Raw genomic sequence first — 22,651 nt, 5'->3', positions numbered from 1 at the left:
GAGACTGATCACTTCACGACGCGTCCAACAATCGGCCGTATTAATACAACAGGAAAGGAGCGGTCATCCGGGACGTGCAAGCGAGCAGCCACAGTATAAGTCCGTCTCAGCAGTAACAAAACGCTACCGAGAGTTAAAATCACCCGGAGTAACGAGGGCCCAGGGAAGAAGACGAATCATTACGGATGTTGCATCGATTATATATCAGGACCGGCGCGCGCAACGCCGGAGCGTGACCTGCGCGCGCACCAGCTGAGTAGGAAGCTACCGGCGTGCGGCGGGCCCATCGTCGTTCACTGTTCGACCGGACGGCAACTAGCGAGCCTCGAGGGACATCGACGGGTCAAAGCGCATTTTTCTTGTAAGGCCGCCACTTCGACTGTTCGGTAAGGGCGAATCCGGCGGGGACCCGTGTCTCGATTAGACGGGAGTTATTGGACTCATGTGTTTAGCCTACCGAGAATTATAGTTACCGAGCACGAGATTGTGCGAGAGACACGGCTCCCGTACCGAGATTCGCCGTAGTAATAAGGATCCGCCGCCCCTCTCTCTCTCCGGGGACCGCCGTACCGCGTCGACAGTCCATTGTATTGTCCGATTAATTGTTAGCATTAAGTCGATGTTGACAAGTAATAAATGATTCACTTTTGTAATTCCGAAGACTCTATATTGTTGTGTAATCGTTCGGCGTAGAGTCGTTCTCCCGTATATTCGCGTATCATGTATTGTCGCCTCGGGACGTAATCTGGGATGTCTGTTCCTTTCGCCGGGAGCGACATATATTGAATAACCACTGTTCTCGCTTTCGATAGAGATTTACCGAGGATTTGTAAACGTATTATGCGAGTGGCTATTATTTAAATATATATTAACTTTTATCTACTATCTCTCGAATCATTAACTCTCTTGCTCTCCTCTCCCCCGAAACTCCGATCACAATCTCGTTTCATAAAAGAATCCCGCCCCTCTGCCGATTCTCGAGCTGAGTTACCGAGGTTGAGCCGTCGTTCTAAATTAATGACGTTTTGTGCGGTGTGGTCTAACCACACCTGGCGCCCAATAGACAATTTTGACTGTATTGTGGCTGTGGCTGCCGAAATAAAGAGCGACGAAGTTGCATTGAGATAAGAAAACCTGTCGCAAATAATACTTTCTTATTATGCAATGCTTTCTTATTATGATCCGAGTGATCCTATTATTTCTTTCATAAGTATATAACTATCGATATAAAATAATGAAGTGAATAAAATCTAATAATTATTATAAAAAATATGTATAGGAAAGTCTATTCGAATCTTTCATAGAGTGCCGTGAGAAAAGAAAAAGATCTGGTTGCTATGCAGCTGTTTATCGTGGTTCGTTTTATGTTTGAATCGACACGATGCGCATCGTACGGAAATATCAAGATCATCAGAGATACATCGAAATATATTTGGTTAATTACATATATCTGGTTAGGAAGGTCGACTTTGTCCAATTGGGGACATCATGTAAGTACATATCATGATAGTCGATACCTTCCATCAAGCCAATTATTTGAGGCTAGCCATAAGGTGATCATCCAAATTCTATCTTTGCCTTATGGTGATTAATATATCTTTGCCTTATGGTGATTTATATCTTTATCAAACAAATTCTATCTTTGCCTTATGGTGATTAATATATCTTTGCCTTATGGTGATTTATATCTTTATCAAACAAATTCTATCTTTGCCTTATGGTGATTAATATATCTTTGCCTTATGGTGATTTATATCTTTATCAAATTAATTCTATCTTTGCCTTATGGTGATTTATATTTTTATCAATCTAATCTTATCAAAGCTGATTAATATTTTCTCTGCCTTAAAAGGTGATAACTGAAAACTATAAAACTCTTATTCATATTTTGCCTTACGGTGATATTATCCATAATCATTTTTATCTTGCCTTACGGTGATATCATTTAATTCATATTTTAATTATATTTCCTAATTTCTTTAGAGACGCAGGAATTCTTTACAGATATATATATATATATATATTTCCTGGTTCCTGTTTTGAATCCTATAAATATTCTGGTTCCTGTTTCTAAGATGAAGACAACTCCTATATAACCTGTACTACATTCAGTCCTGTACATAATATGAAATAACGTCGTAAAACAAGGAAGGATTATACATAGCAAGAATATAGAAAGAATTAATATTAATCTTGGAATAAGAGTTAAGAAGTTACGTTCGGTACGTACAAAAATTACATTTTATTGTTATCGAACATTTTTTGGTCCTTCGAGCCGGATACCAAGCTTTTCAAGATGTCTAATATAGAAGCAAAGATCGCTTTACAAAAAAGTCGATTTAATCTAATACAAGATGCAGCGGATTTTGATATCGTAGAAATTTCACGTTTAAATCGTCAATTAATTAATACACGTTTGGATTTACTTGATCAGAATTGGTCTAAATTTCAAGTAGAACATGAAAATTTATATCTTGAGATACTTTCTGAGAATAATGATCAATCATATATTAAAGAACACGTGTATGAACGTTGTCAAGCGTTTTATGTATATTCTCGTGCTAAATTACTTACATATCGAGATGATTTAGAAACGGTAGATCGGCAATCTCGACCTACTCATTCGGAACATGTAGCATCATCTACCTCACAATTACCTCGTAGTGCATTGCCTCGTATAAAATTACCAAGCTTTTCAGGAGATTATCAATCATGGAGATCATTCCATGATTTATTTGTTTCTTTGATTCACGATAATGAAGATTTATCAAACGTTGAGAAGATGCATTATTTGAAGACATGTGTAACTGGTGAAGCGGCTCGGTTAATGTATAATTTGCCTATTTCTGATGAAAATTTTACTGTTGCATGGGATATATTAGTTTCAAGATATGAGAATAAACGATTTTTGATTACTACTCAATTGGATAGAATTACAAATTTAAAGCCGCTTAAAACAAAATGCGCTCAAGGTCTCAGAACTCTTTTGACAACCATATCAGAAGTTATTGGTGCTTTACGTGCTTTGAACTGTGAAGTAGATCATTGGGATCCATTATTATTACATCAGCTCGTAAGAATACTTGATCCTGAAACTCGAGAAGCATGGGAGGTTAAACTTGGTTCAACCTCTTCATATCCGACTTACTTACAATTTGAAGAATTTCTTATTGGGAGGACACGAGCTTTAGAGAATCTTAATTTACATAATAATACTTTTTCTTCTGGATCACATAAGGATAAGGATCATTCCTCTTTTGGAAAGTCTCGTACAAAAATAGCTGCTCATGTAGCTACATCATCTAATCAAAATTCTTTTACTAATTCTTTCATTTGCCCGCTATGTGGATCTTCACATTTTTTAGCAAAGTGCGATCAATATCATTCGAAAACTCAGCAACAACGAAGGGATATTATTATGAAGCATCGACGATGTTTTAATTGTCTTGGCCCACATGTAGCAAGCAAATGTAATTCTTTAAAAAGATGTCTCAAATGTGGAAAGAAGCATCATACTTCAATTCATGACATCAACGTGTCTTCATCAAAACATTTTGGTGAAAAATCATCTAAGATAGATAATGCTCAATCTACTCAATCTAAAGAAAATCCTCAGTCACAACCTTCAATAGAATGACAAAACAAATTATGTGCTCATCAATCTGGACAAGCAAATTCTTTACCAAAATTTACGTTATTAGCTACGAGTAGAGCCATATTACATAAAAATAAAGATGTAAATTTTGCAGTACGTTTATTAATAGATCAAGGATCAGAATTATCTTTTATTTCAGAAAATTTAGTAAATCATGCACAACTAAAACGCAGTTCAGCTTCAATACCACTTCTTGGAGTCGGTGGTACATATTCCGGTCACACTAAAGGAAGTGTTACAATAAAATTACAGTCCATCTATGATCCAACTTATAATTGTACAATCGAAGCCTACGTGTTACCTCGTCTAACAACTAAATTACCGCCTTTTAACGCGTCTTGTCATACTTGGTCTCATATTGCTGGACTTCAACTTGCAGATCCTGATTTTTTTTGTTCTGGTCATATTCATATCATTTTAGGTTCAGATAATTATGGCTCGGTAATTCTGCCAGGATTAATACGAGGGGATTTGTCAACGCCTATTGCTCAGCAAACTATTTTCGGATGGGTTCTTTCAGGACCAATATCAGAAAATGATTTATCTAATTCAGCAAGAACGTATCATTGTACTTTGGATCATGATTTACAAGATCTTATTGCTAGATTTTGGAATCAAGAGGAACTACCTACTACAACGGAATCTAAATTAAGTGAGGAAGAAGAAGAGTGTGAACGACATTTTTTGTCTACTCATACAAGAGATGCTACTGGAAGATATGTTGTACGTCTTCCTCTAAAATCAAATCCTTCACTTCTGGGTGATTCAAAACAAAAGGCACTATGTTGTCTCAATAGATTATTTCAACGATTTACTTTAAATCCCAAGTTTCAAGAACTCTATGTTGATTTCATAGAAGAATACAAAACATTGGGTCATATGATGTTAGCTGATATTTCCGGAAATAATAATTCTCCTATACACTATTTACCACACCATGGAGTTCTTCGAGAAAGCAGTCGTACCACAAAATTAAGAGTTGTTTTTAATGGGTCTAGCCGTACAAACAGTGGTTATTCTCTTAATGATCTGCTTCACGCAGGCGCAAAACTTCAGACAGATATTTCAGATATTCTTATATGGATTCGTACACATCGATTTCTTTTTTCTACAGATATAGTTAAAATGTTTCGACAAATTGCTCTTAATCCTGACGATTGGGATTTACAAAGGATATTGTGGCGAGGTTCTGAAAATCAACTGGTAGCTTTTAGACTCACAACTGTAACTTATGGACTTGTCTGTGCTCCGTTTCTTGCATTACGAGCATTACAACAATTAGTAACCGACGAAGGTCATCATTTTCCTAAGGCTGTTATTCCTTTGACAAAGGGAAGATATGTTGATGATATCTTTGGAGGAGCGGATTCAATTTCGGAAGTTAAAGAGATTGTCAATCAACTTATTCAATTATGTGCAGCAGGTGGATTTCCTTTACAAAAATGGAGTAGTAATTGTAGAGAGATTCTGCCAATGTCGATGTCGGGTGAAGAATGTGAAGAATCGTCATCTGCTGTGGAAATTGAATCTACACTTTGCAAGATATTAGGTCTTATTTGGAGACCCGACTCGGACACGTTTCATTTTTCAGCTTTACCAACATCTACTACAAAATATACTAAAAGAATAATTTCTTCTGAAATCGCAAAATTATATGATCCATTAGGACTTATCGCACCTATTCTCATAACAGCCAAAATCTTTCTTCAAGAACTCTGGTTAAGAAAGATTGAATGGGATGAACCTCTTTCTCAAGACATGCAATATCGTTGGGAGAATTTTAGAAAACAACTTCAGCATCTAGATCAATTAGCAATTCCTAGATGGTTTGGTTATGTTCATTCCAGTACTTCTGTTGAAATTCATGGATTTTCAGATGCATCAGAATTAGCCATGGCAGCTGTGATTTATATAAGAATTTCCAGTAACGATGGTAAAATATCTACTCAACTGATTTGTTCCAAGACAAAGGTTGCACCAATTAAACGGCTTACGATTCCACGTCTTGAACTTGTTGCGGCTTTGTTATTAGCGCGATTAACTGTACATACTTTAAAAGCACTAGCACTTTCTGACGTATCGGTGTTTTGTTGGTCTGATTCATCTGTAACTCTTTCTTGGATTTCGGCTCATCCAACCAAATGGAAAGATTTTGTTCGTAATCGTGTATCTACTATACAAGAATTATTACCTTATGGATCTTGGCATTTTGTTCCTGGGAAAGAAAATCCTGCGGATTGTGCATCTCGTGGTTTAAGGCCAGATCAATTAATTAAATTTGATCTATGGTGGAAAGGACCAAATTGGCTTTCTGAGTCTCCATCATCTTGGCCTTCTTTCAAGTGTAAAGAGTTACCGGAAACTGGTTTGGAAGAACGATCCAGACAAGTCATGATTGCTGTCACCCATCAACCTTTATACTGGGAATTGTTGGATAAGTACTCTTCACTCATGAAATTATTACGAATTACTTCTATTTGTCGCAGATTTATTCGTTGTCTCCGTAGAGAATCACAATCAACACTGATTAAACATCCCATAACACCCATGGAAATCGAGAAGAGTCGTAATTTTTGGGTACGAATTGTACAACAAGCATGGTTTTCGAACGAGATTCGTATAATTTCTAATAGAGAACATTTGCCTAAATCCAACCCTTTGATTCGCCTTACACCTTTTATAGACCATGAAGGATTACTTCGTGTTGGAGGTCGTCTCCATAATGCACAGATAGAGTCTGACACAAAACATCCACTTATTATACCAAGAAGATCTTCGTTAAGTACTTTGATTATTGATGATGCTCACAAAAGGACGCTACATGGAGGTACTCAAGTTACTCTCGGTTTTTTACGAAGTTCATATTGGATTATCGGTGGAAGAGCACCTGTACGTTCTTACATCCTAAGATGTGGAAGGTGTGCACGGTATCGCGGAATTCGAGCGAAACAGCTCATGGGTCAATTACCATCATCACGTGTGACTCCAGCAAGACCTTTTTATAACACAGGTTTAGATTATGCTGGTCCCGTGATAATGAAGACTTGGAGAGGGCGAGCGGCAAAAACTTATAAAGGCTATTTAGCTATATTTGTTTGTCTCACAACATCAGCAATACATATAGAAGTAGTTACGGATTATACCACTGATGCATTTATAGCTGCCTATAAACGATTTACTGGTAGAAGAGGTATATGTGCTACGCTACAAAGTGATTGTGGAACAAACTTTGTTGGAGCTGATGCAACTTTAAGACGTTTTTTCAAGTCATCTTCTAATGAATTACGTGACCTTGCCTATCTTCTCGTTAAAGATAACACTGAATGGAAATTCAATCCTCCATCAACCCCTCATTTTGGAGGAAAGTGGGAAGCAGCTGTAAAATCTATTAAATTTCATTTACAACGAATTTTAAAGGATACTATATTAACGTATGAAGAAATGACAACGATAACTGTACAAATAGAAGCAGTGTTAAATTCAAGGCCATTATGTCCTTTATCAGATGATGCATCTGACTATTCACCCCTGACTCCAGGACATTTTCTTATTGGAGAAGCACCAACTACATTACCGGAACCGAGTCTATTAACTGAAAAGACATCTTTGCTTTCACGCTGGCAATTACTTAAACAGAAAGTAGATCACTTTTGGTCAAGATGGTCTATAGAGTGTTTACAAAGGTATCAAGCCATTTCTAAATGGTATCACCCTTCGAATGAAATAAAGGAAGGATCCTTAGTATTAATTACGGATGAGCGTTACCCGCCAGGAAAGTGGCCCCTCGCAAGAGTCATACATTTACATCCAGGACCAGACGGTTTAACCAGAGTTGTTACAGTGAAAACTGCAAACTCTATTTACAAGAGACCTATAACAAAATTATGTATTATCCCAACTGATCCTGAAATTCATTCAACAAATCTATTGTTGAATGCGGGCGGAGAAAATGTATAGGAAAGTCTATTCGAATCTTTCATAGAGTGCCGTGAGAAAAGAAAAAGATCTGGTTGCTATGCAGCTGTTTATCGTGGTTCGTTTTATGTTTGAATCGACACGATGCGCATCGTACGGAAATATCAAGATCATCAGAGATACATCGAAATATATTTGGTTAATTACATATATCTGGTTAGGAAGGTCGACTTTGTCCAATTGGGGACATCATGTAAGTACATATCATGATAGTCGATACCTTCCATCAAGCCAATTATTTGAGGCTAGCCATAAGGTGATCATCCAAATTCTATCTTTGCCTTATGGTGATTAATATATCTTTGCCTTATGGTGATTTATATCTTTATCAAACAAATTCTATCTTTGCCTTATGGTGATTAATATATCTTTGCCTTATGGTGATTTATATCTTTATCAAACAAATTCTATCTTTGCCTTATGGTGATTAATATATCTTTGCCTTATGGTGATTTATATCTTTATCAAATTAATTCTATCTTTGCCTTATGGTGATTTATATTTTTATCAATCTAATCTTATCAAAGCTGATTAATATTTTCTCTGCCTTAAAAGGTGATAACTGAAAACTATAAAACTCTTATTCATATTTTGCCTTACGGTGATATTATCCATAATCATTTTTATCTTGCCTTACGGTGATATCATTTAATTCATATTTTAATTATATTTCCTAATTTCTTTAGAGACGCAGGAATTCTTTACAGATATATATATATATATATATTTCCTGGTTCCTGTTTTGAATCCTATAAATATTCTGGTTCCTGTTTCTAAGATGAAGACAACTCCTATATAACCTGTACTACATTCAGTCCTGTACATAATATGAAATAACGTCGTAAAACAAGGAAGGATTATACATAGCAAGAATATAGAAAGAATTAATATTAATCTTGGAATAAGAGTTAAGAAGTTACGTTCGGTACGTACAAAAATTACATTTTATTGTTATCGAACAAAATATAATAAAATAATTATCTGACACACATACATATACACTATACACACACACATACAACCCTGACAACCTGATAGCTAACCGCACACTTAACCTATATTTGTTGTATATAATCCAGCATGCTGTAAATCATAGAGCGCCCTTTAGCGCCACCTTGTAAGAAACAGAAGAACCGTACAAGACTACCACTACATGCATCTATTGCATGTGTTGTATACGTGTCATATACGTGACCATGATACTACCATATTCTTTGCATATGTTGTGTATACGTACGTATACATACCTATATGTTGCATGCAATGACGACGTCGACGACGACGACGGCGGTACTTAATAGAAAGATTTGACATTGAGACTTTGTAAATAAATATCTCCGTTCGTAGTGCACGTAGAGGATTAATAAAGACACTTTTATTATGCAATTCAAACCCAAGCTATTGATTAAGGCTATTAAAAGCTCGATCGGCTCAGCCGTTATATGAGAACCGATAATATGAGAGACTTGCAGCTGAGCCGTTCGCGTAAAGATATCCGGTGCGTCTCGTCGCTTGCGCGTACTTGGCACGAGACACTATCGTGTCTCTTGATTTGTTTTTCTTGACCATTAACATTAATAATAATTCCAAATTTTTGTAAAACGTTTAGAAATTCAAAAAATTTTACTAGAATTATTTTTAAAAATATATAATTTATTGTTAATTTAGTCTTACAAATTACAGTTTTTCTAATAAGTCCAACTTTTATCGATGTTAGAAATGAATTAATAGTAAGTAATGAAGGTTCAATAAAATAATTAATAGATTTTAAATATTTTAATGTTAAATATTTACTTTGAAAAGAGATCTAAATCCATATTTTAAAATATTTATGAATGTGCATAGATCTGTATTATCATTAGATCTATTATTAATAATAATTAAAGAAACTGAAATGTATAATGTATAATTTATATAAATCGTTGATAATTTCGTGAAATATTTTTTTGTTTATAAATTATAAGCATATAAATGAGTTAAAAAACGAAGTGTATCAAAAACTTTCTTGAAAAGTATGAACATTCACATTTTTTGCTTTTGTAATATCATATTCTTCTCATCGCGTCTCTTAATACTAATATATTATTTAAATCTGGCAGAATTATGTTGTGTGAAACTTCATTTCTATTAGATACATTTACACTATGCCACAATTCTCTTTTTAATTTGCAATACACTTTCTATGGTATGATTGCGTACAATGTGTCTTTTTAATGAGTAAATATAAGTATATGTTGCATAACAGATTTCAAAATTACATTGAACTTTTGAAATTATGTTTTATGCATTAATGTAACATGTGACATTAAATTGTTTATAGTATAAAATAAGTTATTACATAAAAACGAGAAATTAATTTTATTTTTAAATTAAAAAACAAACAAAATTAAATAGAAAATCTCTTGTTAATAAATCAATTAAATGTACACCATATTATAGGCTTTAAAGAGTTAGCGCAAGCGGAGGAGCGCACATGAAATAAGTAAGGCAAAGAATAACAAAACAATATGCAAATATAAAGATCGTTAATTTATTTCAATTCTCAAAATATAAATATTAAACGCCATACGTTTCGGTCTCTGTTTCTGGACCATTTTCAGCGTGCATATAAAAAATTACAAGTTAAATATTGCGTATAACGGTGTTTACGACTATTCAAAATAAAATAGGCAAAAAAGAAGTAAGGAGTATGTCACATAATGAAAATGCGAATATCGAGCGGTATCATTAGCATGAATATTATAAGGCATTCTAATATTCTTCCGACGTGCTACTTTCCTATTGACAGGCCGGAAATACAGGGTAATTCAAAACAACCGTTTGTCCTTTAAACGTCGTATTCCTGACTGAATTCTAAGACAATTTTTCATTTGCCAAAATTTTACTCGAAGGTTAATTTTCAAATTATAAAAAGAAATAGCGAATTACGGCACGAGTACGGACGATAGGCAGCAGCGGCGCAACTCATTATCCGACGCGGGCAGTTACATGAGGCGCTGGCTTCGATCAACTGTTTGCTACACGCGGTGTGTGTGTATGTGTGTGTAGTGTGTGTGTGTGTGTGTGTGTGTGTGTGTGTGTGTGTGTGTGTGCGTGCGTGCGTGCGTGCGTGCGCGCGCACTCTCTCTCTTTTCCTCTCTCACTAACTTATTCTTACCTTGTAGAGATGTTTGATGTCTTCTACTTCTGATAAATAATTGCACGACTGTGCATAACAATGAGACGTTCCCATCTGACACACCGAATAATCGAATTTTTCTTCTTTCAGAAATTGTATTGACATTTTAACGAATACACTCACGCGCTTAATTGAAAATGAAGAATTTATTAACCGATTATAACAATTAATTACAATCGGTTACTACCGATTGATTATTAAAATCACTCACAAAAAAACGCGTTAAATGCACAGCGCACGTTACTCGATGCGGACGACAATAGTCTGCGGCGACGCAACGCGACGCGACGACAACTATCACGGCTTTGCCAAACGTGAACGCGTACATTACGCGTGATTGACGCGAGACCCGCGAGACGCTACCATGTCTTGCAATTAACCGAAGCCTTGGCATTGTGAATGCGGTAATTTCGAAAACGTGGTGCAGTCCCACGTAGAAGAAAAAGCGGAACGGAAAAGCGGAACGGAAAAGAAGTATAGTGGGGTTAACCAATCAGAACGTTTCTCCAAAAGACATATCTGTTCCGATTTTAAATAACCGGGTTCCCCATGTACCGGAAAAAGCGGAAATAAGTAAGAGTAACAAATTATTTTTTTATGAATTATAGTTAACAAAAATAATCAATTTTGTAAAAAAATATGTTTTTATAATAAATGGAAAATTCCAATGGAATATAAATTTACGGAAAACAAAGCTAATTCAGAATTATTGCAAATAGGTTAGAATTTTTTCCGTTTTTGCGTAAAATATATTCCATGGGGAACCCAGTCATATAAAAGTGGAACGGAATAAAGAACTTTATAATAATATAAATTTAACAAGAGAAATATATTATTTTAGTGTAATTCTGTTATGTTTTTATATTTTGTAAAAATATAAAATTAAACTAAACTATTTATATGAAAAGATGATAAAATTACATTTTATATTGTAACAAATATTTTATTCAGAATGATATATATTTAATAAATATTTTATAATAAATATTTTTTATTTATTTTAGGAAATTGAAATGAAAGCAAATAAAATATTATTATTAATGAAGAGAATTAGAGACTGGAAAACAACTCCACAATTAAGATGCCATGAGGAATTGCGTCGGAGAAAATTATTGCAAGCTTTTTTAATTTATAAATTATTAAAAAAAGAAGAAGAAGAAAGAAAACAACGAAGATTTTGTTCGACCAATATTTAATGAAGAAAGAAGATATAATCAAGGAGCAAGTAATAATTTAATCAAAGAAATGGAAAATATTGATCTCGAAAAATATCTTGAATATTTGCGAATGAGTGTAACATCATTTACTGAATTATTAAATTTAATCGAGCCAATAATCATGAAACAAGAAGCTATAAGAATTTCAATATCTGCATGTACACGTTTGCAAATCTGCTTACGCTATTTGGCATCAGGTGACAGTATGTCATCAATATCTTTTGCTTTCCGAATTGGAGTAAATACTGTGTCAAAAATTGTAGCAGAAACTTGTGAAGCTATTTGGGATATTTTAAAAGAAAAAGTTTTTCCTGAAATTACAGAAGATTTGTGGATAAAGAAAGCTATTGATTTTGAAAATATATGGGATTTTCCAAACTGCATTGGAGCGATTGATGGAAGGCATATGGAACTCCAGGTTATTTGTTTATTATGTATTTATTTATTTATCAAATTTAACTATTTTTTAAAAACATTTTTTATGATGCAGGCTCCACCTCATAGCGGTTCAACTTATTATAATTATAAAGGCAATCACAGTGTAGTGCTTCTAGCACTTGCAGATGCAAACTGCATATTTACTATAGTTGATATTGGAGCAGAAGGAAGACGAAGTGACGGAGGTATACTCCAGGAAAGTAAACTTGGATATCGTTTAGAAAACAATCGTTTAAATTTGCCAAAAGTAAGATCAATTTCTGAGAATGGTCCTGAATTGACTTACGTTATTGTAGGTGATGAAGCATTTGCTTTAACTTCATATATGTTACGACCATATCCACGAATGGGTAATTTAAACCTACAGAAAAAAGTTTTTAATTATCGACTAACAAGGGGAGGCTACGACGTGATACCAATCGATTTGAACGAAACTCGTTGTAGCGATAGGTATTGATGTCGAGTAATATTGGGTAAAAGGATAAGATGCGATTCTCAAGCGTTTGCGAGAAAACCTAAAATGAAAATTTTGAGCGCGTTATAAGCAAATGGAATAGAACGTTTTTTCGAAGAGCGCGTGGTCCAGCCGCTAAGTACCAGACACGTAACGTCAACGTTGCGGGTTCAAATCTTTTTAAGTTTTTTTTTTTTTTTTTTTTTTTAATAATAAAATGCTATTATGACACACAATAAATGTACATTACATAAGTTAATACGCTCAATGGATTAATACGTTTATTTATTTTATTTTACAAAAATGAATCTTTTTATTCTACAATAAAAATTACTTAACAATTATCGTACACGTTCCTCCAGCTTTCTATTCTTGCTGGCAGTAAAATGAATCAAATCTTCTTCGTCACTGTGTAACGGAATTTCCCCTTCCCTTTTTATTCTTTGTTCTCTAGCCTGCCGACCCTTTTCCTTTCTACTTTCTTCGGGGGTATAACAATAAAAACGTTCAACAAAGGAGACATAAGGAGACATGTTAAACGTTATTTAAAAACAAACAATAAGTTATTGTTCCAAAACATGTTTTACATTTATTTATATTGTGTATGGTAATTTTTCTACCGTAGCAATTCCACAAGTACAGTGTCTAGAGAGAAAGAACGTAAATAAAAAGATTCATTTTTGTAAAATAAAATAAATAGACGTATTAATCCATTAAGCGTATTAACTTATGTAATGTACATTTATTGTGTGTCATAATAGCATTTTATTATTAAAAAAAAAAAAAAAAAAAAACTTAAAAAGATTTGAACCCGCAACGTTGACATTACGTGTCTGGTACTTAGCCGCTGGATCACGCGCTCTTCGAAAAAACGTTCTATTCCATTTGTTTATAACGCGCTCAAAATTTTCATTTTAGGTTTTCTCGTAAACGCTTGAGAATCGCATCTTATCCTTTTACCCAATATTACTCGACATCAATACTTATCGCTACAACGAGTTTCGTTCAAATCGATTGGTATCACGTCGTAGTCTCCCCTTGTAAGTCGTGCTCGAAGGATTGTTGAATGTGCTTTCGGAATTTTAACTGTAAAATGGAGAATTTTTAGAAGACCTCTAGCAACAAATGTTGATCACGCTATTTCTATTATTAAAGCTGTCGTATGTTTACACAATTTTTTAATGATTAAAGATCTTGCTCTCCCTACAAAACAAAGAACATATTCCATTAATATTCCACAAGATACAAATGTCAAGGAAGGACCCTTCCTTATCGGCAGTAAACACTTCACGCCGGACTAGGCATGTACGACAGCGTGTGAGACGTGCTACAATAAAGATTATTAACACTGAGAACTCGTGTTGTTACATGGTGTCAGAAGTGGGATTACAGTAATTGGACAACGCGGGGAAAGTAGCGAATATTGAATTACGTCTCAACCGGTGATACCTTTACGTAAACGAATATAAGTTACAAGTTAGTACCAGATAACCTAGAAATGTCGTCAAACATTAAACCACCGAAGAACCTACCTATCAGCCAGGATGTGGACATGAACCACAGGACGGGCAGCAAGGCATGCACACCGGTGCAAAAGGGAAGGAGGGGAATCCCGTTCGATAGAACGACGAATCCCCCCTCCCAAAGCTCAGCACCTCATGCCAAAAAGATGGAGAGGGAAAACAAATCCCGGGAGGAGACTCCCCTAACTGACCTAGTGGAGGAGCCCAAAGAACAAAGGGCTCCAAGATCAAGAGAGGGGAAGAGAGAGGAGGAGAAATTGCCGGATGGAGGCGCTAAAAGAAAACGCCTCCAGCGCAATATAATGGACGAGGATCCCGCCTCCATGGAAACGGAGGCGGGACCCAAGGAAGGAGAAAATAATAAGGATGGCCTGTAAGATATTGCAGGCAAACCTCAACCATTCGAGGGGAGCCCAGGACCTCTTCGCCCACAATATGGCGGAGAAGGATTGTGGCCTAGGGATCGTAGCCGAGCCGTATAGAGTGCCCAACAACTGGGCCAAAAGTACAGATGGCTCGACTGCGATCACACGGAGGAACGCGTCCAACTCCCCCCTCCCATGGAGTTCCTGCAGGCGGGGGAAAACTATGTAATGGTCCAGTGGGGACCCATCATCGTAGTGGGCGTGTACCTGCCGCCGAGCCTTGATATAGGAGACTTCCGCGGCAGGTTGCGCGCCCTGGAGAGACAGCTGAGGACACACCGTCTTGCCCCGATTGTGGTGGCGGGGGATTTCAATGCGAAATCAAGAGCTTGGGGTTCCCCGTTCACCAACCGGCGAGGCGGTGACCTTTTGGAATGGGCGGCGAGCTGTGGCCTCGTTCTCTGTAACAGCGGAAACGAGGCCACGTGCGTAAGGCAGCAGGGCGAGTCTATTGTGGACATTACATGGGCCACACGCCCTGCTGTCCGGCTGGTACACGGGTGGAGGGTATTGACGGAGACAGAAACTCTATCGGACCACAGATACGTGGAGTTCTCCGTCAATGCCTTCCCCCGTGACGTTTTGGAGCGCCGCCGGCTGAGAGAAGCTGTCTCTCGCAGATGGGCCCTAAAGAAAATGAACCAGGACGTGTTCCTCGTCACAATTGAAGCGACCTTCATGGTTGAGGAAGGAGGTGTAAGAGGGAACCCGGAAGAACACCGGACATGGCTGCTGCAAACGGTCGAAAAAGCCTGCAATGCAGCCATGCCCAAAGTGAAAACCAGGTCCCCTAGGAAAGCTTACTGGTGGTCGGAGGAGATCGCTGAACTAAGACGATCCTCCGACCACTACAGAAGGAGAGCGCTGAGGAAGAAGAGGCTCGCGCGTATAGACCCCGAGGGATTCGAGGACGCGTGGGCAGCGTACAAAGAAAAACGCGATGCCCTACGCGCCCAGATACGAAAAGCCAAGGCTGGAGCTTGAGAGGAACTGCTCTCCTCCCTGGATGAGGATCCGTGGGGGCGCCCCTACCGCATGGTGTTAAAGAAACTCAAAGGCGGGGGGCCCCCTATCACGGAGACCCTCGACCCCCAGTTTATTGGCCGAGTCATCGACGCTCTCTTCCCGCTGGATGAAGAGGAGGAGGGCTATGACCCAATTCCCCAGCGGGAGTGGGAGTGGGATGAGGAGGCCATGGGGGTCTCGGGAGGGGAGCTCCGGGATGCCGTCCGGAAAATCAAGAACGGGAAAGCTCCCGGTCCGGACGGCATCCACGGGAAAGCCTGGGCTCTGGCCTATCGGGGTCTTGCTGAGCCCATGCGGAGAGCATACACCGAGTGTTTCCGCATGGGCTCCTTCCCGCGGGAATGGAAGGAGGCACGAATAGTCCTCCTTCCAAAAGAGGGCAAGCCAAAGGAGTCACCCTCGGCATACAGGCCAATCTGCCTGATGGACGAGGCGGGCAAAGTTCTGGAAAGAATAATCGCCGATCGCCTCGTCTATCACTTGTCCAGAAGTGGTCCCAACCTAAGTGAAGGACAGTACGGCTTCCGCGTCGGGCGATCCACCATAGACGCAATATTGCAGGTTCGCTCGATCGCGGAGGCCGTGATGGAGGAGGGCGGGGTGTTACTGGTAGTTTCATTGGATATATCCAATGCCTTTAACACCCTGCCCTGGCGCCGGATCGGGGATGCCCTGGAGTATCACAGGGTACCCCCGTATCTGGTGTCCATACTGAGGGACTACTTCAGGGACAGGCGATTGGCCTACACGGACAGGAATGCCGAGAAGCAACGGCGTCATATGTCGTGCGGGGTTCCACAGGGGTCGGTCTTGGGACCCCTGATGTGGAACCTCGCATATGACGTCGTCCTTCGGACTGCCCTCCCCCCAGGCTGCAAAATGGTGTGTTACGCTGATGACACACTGATACTAGCCGGGGGGAACGCGTGGGAAGAAGCAACCGCGCGAGCCAACCTGGCGGTGACACGCGTTGTGCGCTTAATCCAACGGATCGGGCTCAGTGTGGCGCCCCAGAAAACTGAGGCCGTCTTTATACACGACGGCTCTCACGGGGCGCCGCCTGAGACCCACATCAGAGTGAGGGACACCCTAGTAAAGGTGGAGACCCATATGAAATATTTGGGTCTCCACATAGACGGCAAGTGGACGTTTGGCGAGCACTTTCGCCGCATAACCCCCAAAGTAGAGCGGGCAGCGATGGCACTGCAACGCCTGCTGCCCAATCTAGGGGGACCAGGGGAAAGTGTTCGCCGGCTGTACGCCGGAACGATACATTCCATGCTCCTGTACGGAGCCCCGGTGTGGGAGGAGAGACTGAACGCCACTCGCAGAGCAAAAAATGCCTTAAGGCAATTGCAAAAGCGGGTGGCAAACAGAATATGCCGGGGCTACCGGACAGTGAGCTGGACGGCCGTGGGGGTACTCACCGGGAGTACCCCCAATCGAGATGCTCGCCCGCATGCACGCCGATGTTTACCGGCGCACACGTGAATACCAGCGGGCGGGCATCATAATAACAGAGGGCCTCCGGCGTACAATGAGAGTCCACGCTCGGCGTGCGTTGATCCGGCAATGGAAAGATAGCCTCGAAGATCCGGGGCTGCCGGGTCGGCGCACAGTCGAGGCCGTCCGGCCCTGTCTAGAAGTGTGGCTAGACAGGGCCAAAGGAGGGGTGTCCTTTCACATGACCCAGGTGCTCACCGGTCATGGATGCTTTGGTGAGTACCTGGGTCGAATTGGAAAGGAGTGCACAACGCGGTGCTGGCACTGCGACAGCGAGCTCGATACCGCCCAGCACACGCTGGCCAAATGTCCAACTTGGGCCGGCGAGAGGGCGGGGCTCGTGGCCGCAGTGGGGATGGACCTATCGCTGCCCGCGATAGTTAGGGCAGTGATAGAGGAGGAGGAATTGTGGAGGACTTTCTCCTTCTTCTGCAGCAAAGTTATGCTGCAGAAGGAGGAGGCGGAAAGACAGAGGGAGCGGGAGGGTAGAAGGGGGATGAGACGGGGTAGAGGGGGGAGACCCGCTCTCTCCTGAATCCCGGGAGGAAAGGGACGACCCCTCCTGGCTGCACGGGCGAAAAAGTCGCCGTGGTGGGGGCCGGGGGAGGGTTGGGCCCCGTCCCGCTCCAGACAGAGCTGGGGTGGGATGAGGTCTCCGGGGGGGACACTGGACGCTTAGTCTGACGTTCTTCCTCCGGAGACTTCGCGGGAGGGATAGGGGCGGCTCGCGCCGGCGCAAGCCGAGGTGATCTGCCCGAACCTCGAGGAGGGCCCCTCGACTGTTGGTCGAATCCGCTGCCCCTTCGGGGGGCGGAGGGAACCACAGTCGGGGGGCAGGGGGGCCGACCCGGCGCGGCCGCCCGCTCGTTGCCAGACAACTCATAAGAGTTGCGCGGGTGGGGGGCGGGCGGCCCCCCCGCCTCCCGGCCCGGCCGAGGTCTCCGCCCTGAGGGAGGTCTCGGCGAAGCTCCGGGGGATGATGTCCGAACCCTAACCCCTTTGGGAAAAGGGGGGACACATCCCGCGGGGCATGGGGGGACAAAGGAATTCAAGCCACGGCTTGATTCCCATTGCACTCGGTCCCCCCCCCCCGGGGGGATGCAACACATGCCTTCCCCCTCGCCGAGCGCCCTGTCGCCGGCGGGGGGGACAGTGGTTGTAGAGGGAATCAATCCCCCTTCTGGGGATGGCTCCCTGGAGAGGGCCTCCAGGACTGGTTGCCGAATCCCCGTTCCCTTCGGGAAGGGGAGGGAGCACCACTCTGGAGGCGGGGGGTGGCGGCTCGAGCGGGAAATCTCGAGCCGTGACCCCGCCCCCCAAACTTTTTGGGAGGGCGCGACGCGGGGTTGGTGTCACCCTGCGTCGCAACCGCGACCGATCCATACGATGCGTGGAGGAGGAGTGCCGCCTTAAAAAAGGGACGACATTCCTCCTGGGAGGTAAAGGCAGGGATGTGCGGAGACGGCATGGGATTCCAGCATCCTCCGCATCCCCTAGCTAACGCCCGAGTAGGACACCCGCTGTGGTTTTAGTGGGTAGGTCTTGGGCCCCTTGGCCGAACCATTCGTGGTTCGGTCAAGGGAAACAAGGAGTCCCACATAACCCAATAGTCTCTACCCGGAGACTTGGGTATCCAGGAGGATTTCCACAGCGAGAAAAAAAAAAAAAAAAAGGATGTGGACATGAACCAAGTGTGGACAAAGTGGAAAGAAGCATATCACTATTATAATATTGCAACCGAATTAAACAAAAAATCAGAGGAAGTCCAAGCAGCTACCTTAATCGCCACTCTCGGCCAATCAGTCATTAGGGTTATTAATAATCTAGGAGTAACGGACGCGGAGAAGAAGGTACCAGAAATTATTTTAAATAAGTTAACAGCCTATTTTGCACCATCACGTAATAAAACATACGAGAGGTGCCAGTTTCATCGTATCAAACAAACGGAAAATTTTGAAAAATTTCTGCAGCAACTACAAGGTCAAGTTAAACGTTGCGGCTACAATCCGATTGATGTAGATGAATTCGTAATGGATCAAATAGTGGTAGGAATCAAATCCGAACAAACTCGACAAAGACTTTGGGTCGAAGAAGCTTTAAATTTAGAAAAAGCAAATAGAATATGTAGGGCGGCAGAAAGAGCTGAAAAAGAAATAAATAAGCTGCAATACGAGGTTGAACCAAACACAGCGGTAAAGATAAATAAAGTTCAAGGAGATAAATTTCAATGTGGACGGTGTGACACAGGGCACGGTAGAAAACAGTGCCCTGCTTTTAATGCTACATGCAACAAATGTGGGCGAAAGGGTCATTTTGCAGTAAGATGCCGCTCAAAGCAGTCATATAAAACAAAAGCAAGCAAAGTTAACAATTAGTTTAGAAATGCATGGCCTTATTTATAATAAATATATCGGTGACGGTGATAGTAACGTATTAAAAAAATTGAGAGATTTTCCACCGTATCCAAATATTGTTGTGGAGAAGATTGAATGCACGAATCATCTTCTCTGCAATCTTTGTAATAAAATACGTGAACCAGGTAGTAGAAATATATCAAAATTGAAGAAGGTCGTTGAGTACAGTGTTATGAAAATTCGAAACGCTGTGGTAAAGGCTGTCACCGTTCGCCGCAATCGTGAAATTAGTTGGCAAACAAAAATTTCAGAATTAATTAAAGATTTAAATAATATACCTAGCCATGTATTTGGTGAACATAAAGATTGTGCTTCGCTTCAATATTTCTGTAATGGACAACAGAAAGAAGGCGAGCAAAATCTTGTGCCCCAATTACAACGTGCAGGATTATTACAAAAAGTAGAAAATGCAATAAAATGCATTATAGAAAATGTTGATAGCTTACTATATCAGTTTACTAGTAATTCTGTTGAAAGTTGTAATGGAATTATAAGTAAATTTATTGGTGGCAAGCGCATTCATTATGCCATGAAAGGCTCTTATCAGACACGCGTTAAAGCATCCGTAGTGCAATTTAATACTTCGCGAGCCTTAAGTTCTGTTTGTCGTGCGATGAATAAAAAACCACCCACACGAACAGAAATAATTGAAAATAGAAATATAAAAAAAAATGCCAATCAACTTCAACGAACACGTGCGGCGAAAGAATTAGGTCTCTCTGTTCGTACATCTAAATATTCCGCTAAAATAACGGCTGATAAAAATTATGGATCAAATCCAGAACGGCCAGATATCGAAGGTATTATGTACGAACAGCTGGGACGTAATCATTATCAAATGTTATTAGATCATCAACAAAATCGTGCTGTATTGGAGTGTGCTACACGGGATCAGCATGAAAACCCGAAGTGGCACAATATACGGCGAAATCTTCTCACTGCTTCAAACTTTGAAAAAGTTTGTAGCAGAAGAGAAACAACTTCGTGCCAAAATCTTGTGAAAGCAATTCTTTATCCTCCTCGATTGACAAACGCTGCTGTTGAGTGGGGTAAAGAAAAAGAGATGATGGCACGAGAGCAATTGCAGATGGAATTAGGGATAGAAATTAATAATTGTGGTATATTTATAGAAACAATCCCATATCTTGCCGCGATGCTTGACGGCATTGTCGGAGACGATACCATCGTTGAGATCAAATGTCCTTATGCGGCGCGGCATGTATCTCCCATCACTGCAATGCTCAATAAGATTTCAGATATTCATAGAATATTTGATAAAACGGATGACACTCGAATGAATCAAAGACACGCGTACTACTTCCAAGTACAGGGACAACTCCACATAACGCAAAGAAAGTATTGCATTTTTGCTGTGTGGACACCTTTTTGATTAAAGTACACGATTGTCGAGCGTGATGACAGATTTTGGGAAACAAAAATGTCATTACTGCTTAAACGATTCTACGAGGACTGCTTGGTTCCTGAAATAATAGATAGTAGAGCAGCAAGAAATATGCCTATTCGGGAACCGCAGTATGTCATCGAAGCACAAGCAGCTCAGAAAAATGACATAAAAGTCATAAGAATTCAGCTATAAGAATGCAGTTTTAAAATTGCTGTATAACGATTTTTAACGGAGTTATGAACGATCAAAGTGAAAATAACTACTTCCTCTTCAATTCTCGATAACTTGATAAGGAAAAATCAAAATTTAAATTTAACAAAACAACTTTGCAGGAAAAACTTCAGGCTTTAACGTTGTTATGTCCGGAAGTAAGAAAGAGTCAGAGGGAGGACGTAACTTCTTACTTCTCAAACAAACGCTGATCGGTGCGTCTGTTCGACCCGAACAAACGTGACTGGGCCCAAATAGGTCAACGACCGCAATGGTCGCTCTTACTCTATTTAAAGGGCCGTTCGCTCGGTGGCCTCCTTTCGATAAAAGAACTTAATCTCTATTATACAGGACGAGGCCTAGTGCGATCTCCGGACAGGAATGAGAGAAAGGGGGATAATTGACGAAATAATTAATTAATAAAAATAGTTAATTTATTGTAAAATTGCGATTGACTTAAATACATTATACCGTGAATACGACTACAACAGATTTTGGTTTGCACTATATATATATATATATACAGGGTGTTAAAAAAAACCGGAACCCCTGAAAAACTCAGAATAATCGAATTCTAGAAAGAAAACACTCCAGACAAAAGTTGTAGAATTAAAAAAAGGGACTTGATGGTGACCTAGGAATTTGACCTTGAGGTCAAGTTTAGAGGTCATTTGAAGATCAACTCGAATTTTCAAATAGAAATCCCCATTTTTGATCCCGGATTCGGAAAGAGCGGGAAATTTTACGTTCAGAAAGGTACTTAAGTCATGGGTCAAGGTGACCTTTAGGAATCATTTAGGAATCAAATCGTATAGAACAGAAGAATCTATTAATAACTAACTTTAATCATGTTCTAGAAGGAAAATTCCTAAAACACCCCAAATATCGATTTTATGATATTGAAGTTAAACAATTAACTTGAGAGTAAAATAATATCGCATTGACAAGATTATTTAGAAATTCAATTTTTCTAGATTACAATTCCGTAACAAATTCAAAGTATCTCGAGATGAAATTTAAACTTAATCTTGCTCAGAGTTAATCCTCTCCGCCACTCACGAGGACTTACATTTTACCCCAACTCCAAGTTTAAGGACCGAGCTCTGTTTCTTAAATTCAACAACTTTTGTCTGGGGTGTTTTAGGGGTTTTCCCCCTAGAACATGATTAAAGTTAGTTATTAATAGATTCTTCTGTTCTATACAATTTGACTCCTAAATGATTCTTAA

The 22,651-nt window shown here is 40.1% G+C and overlaps 4 protein-coding genes across 4 annotated transcripts; all 4 read left to right on the top strand.

Moving 5' to 3' along the window:
• The first annotated feature begins 3,641 nt into the window (after window positions 1-3,641).
• LOC145942897 (uncharacterized) lies at window positions 3,642-6,481 on the top strand. The gene is made up of 2 exons (XM_083050067.1): window positions 3,642-6,232; window positions 6,339-6,481. Exons 1-2 carry the CDS (start codon window positions 4,535-4,537, stop codon window positions 6,387-6,389), a joined length of 1,749 nt encoding a protein of 582 aa, XP_082906193.1. The 5' UTR covers window positions 3,642-4,534; the 3' UTR covers window positions 6,390-6,481.
• Window positions 6,482-7,096: 615 nt separating this feature from the next.
• LOC145943234 (uncharacterized) lies at window positions 7,097-14,218 on the top strand. Its single transcript, XM_083050714.1, has 4 exons — window positions 7,097-7,606; window positions 11,958-12,443; window positions 12,516-12,852; window positions 13,959-14,218. Exons 1-4 carry the CDS (start codon window positions 7,097-7,099, stop codon window positions 14,216-14,218), a joined length of 1,593 nt encoding a protein of 530 aa, XP_082906840.1.
• An 815-nt stretch (window positions 14,219-15,033) lies between these two features.
• Window positions 15,034-15,849, top strand: LOC145943233 (uncharacterized). Its single transcript, XM_083050713.1, has one exon. The coding sequence runs from the start codon at window positions 15,034-15,036 to the stop codon at window positions 15,847-15,849; it is 816 nt and encodes a 271-aa protein (XP_082906839.1).
• A 1,579-nt stretch (window positions 15,850-17,428) lies between these two features.
• LOC145943232 (uncharacterized) lies at window positions 17,429-17,929 on the top strand. Its single transcript, XM_083050711.1, has one exon. It carries the CDS (start codon window positions 17,429-17,431, stop codon window positions 17,927-17,929), a length of 501 nt encoding a protein of 166 aa, XP_082906837.1.
• The last annotated feature ends 4,722 nt before the right edge of the window (window positions 17,930-22,651 follow it).

The sequence above is a fragment of the Prenolepis imparis genome, unplaced genomic scaffold, assembly GCF_030444845.1.
Source record: "Prenolepis imparis isolate NDT839.2.m4 unplaced genomic scaffold, iyPreImpa1.0 SCAF_11, whole genome shotgun sequence".
Taxonomy (NCBI): domain Eukaryota; kingdom Metazoa; phylum Arthropoda; class Insecta; order Hymenoptera; family Formicidae; genus Prenolepis; species Prenolepis imparis.
This window is presented reverse-complemented; position numbering and strand designations above follow the sequence as displayed.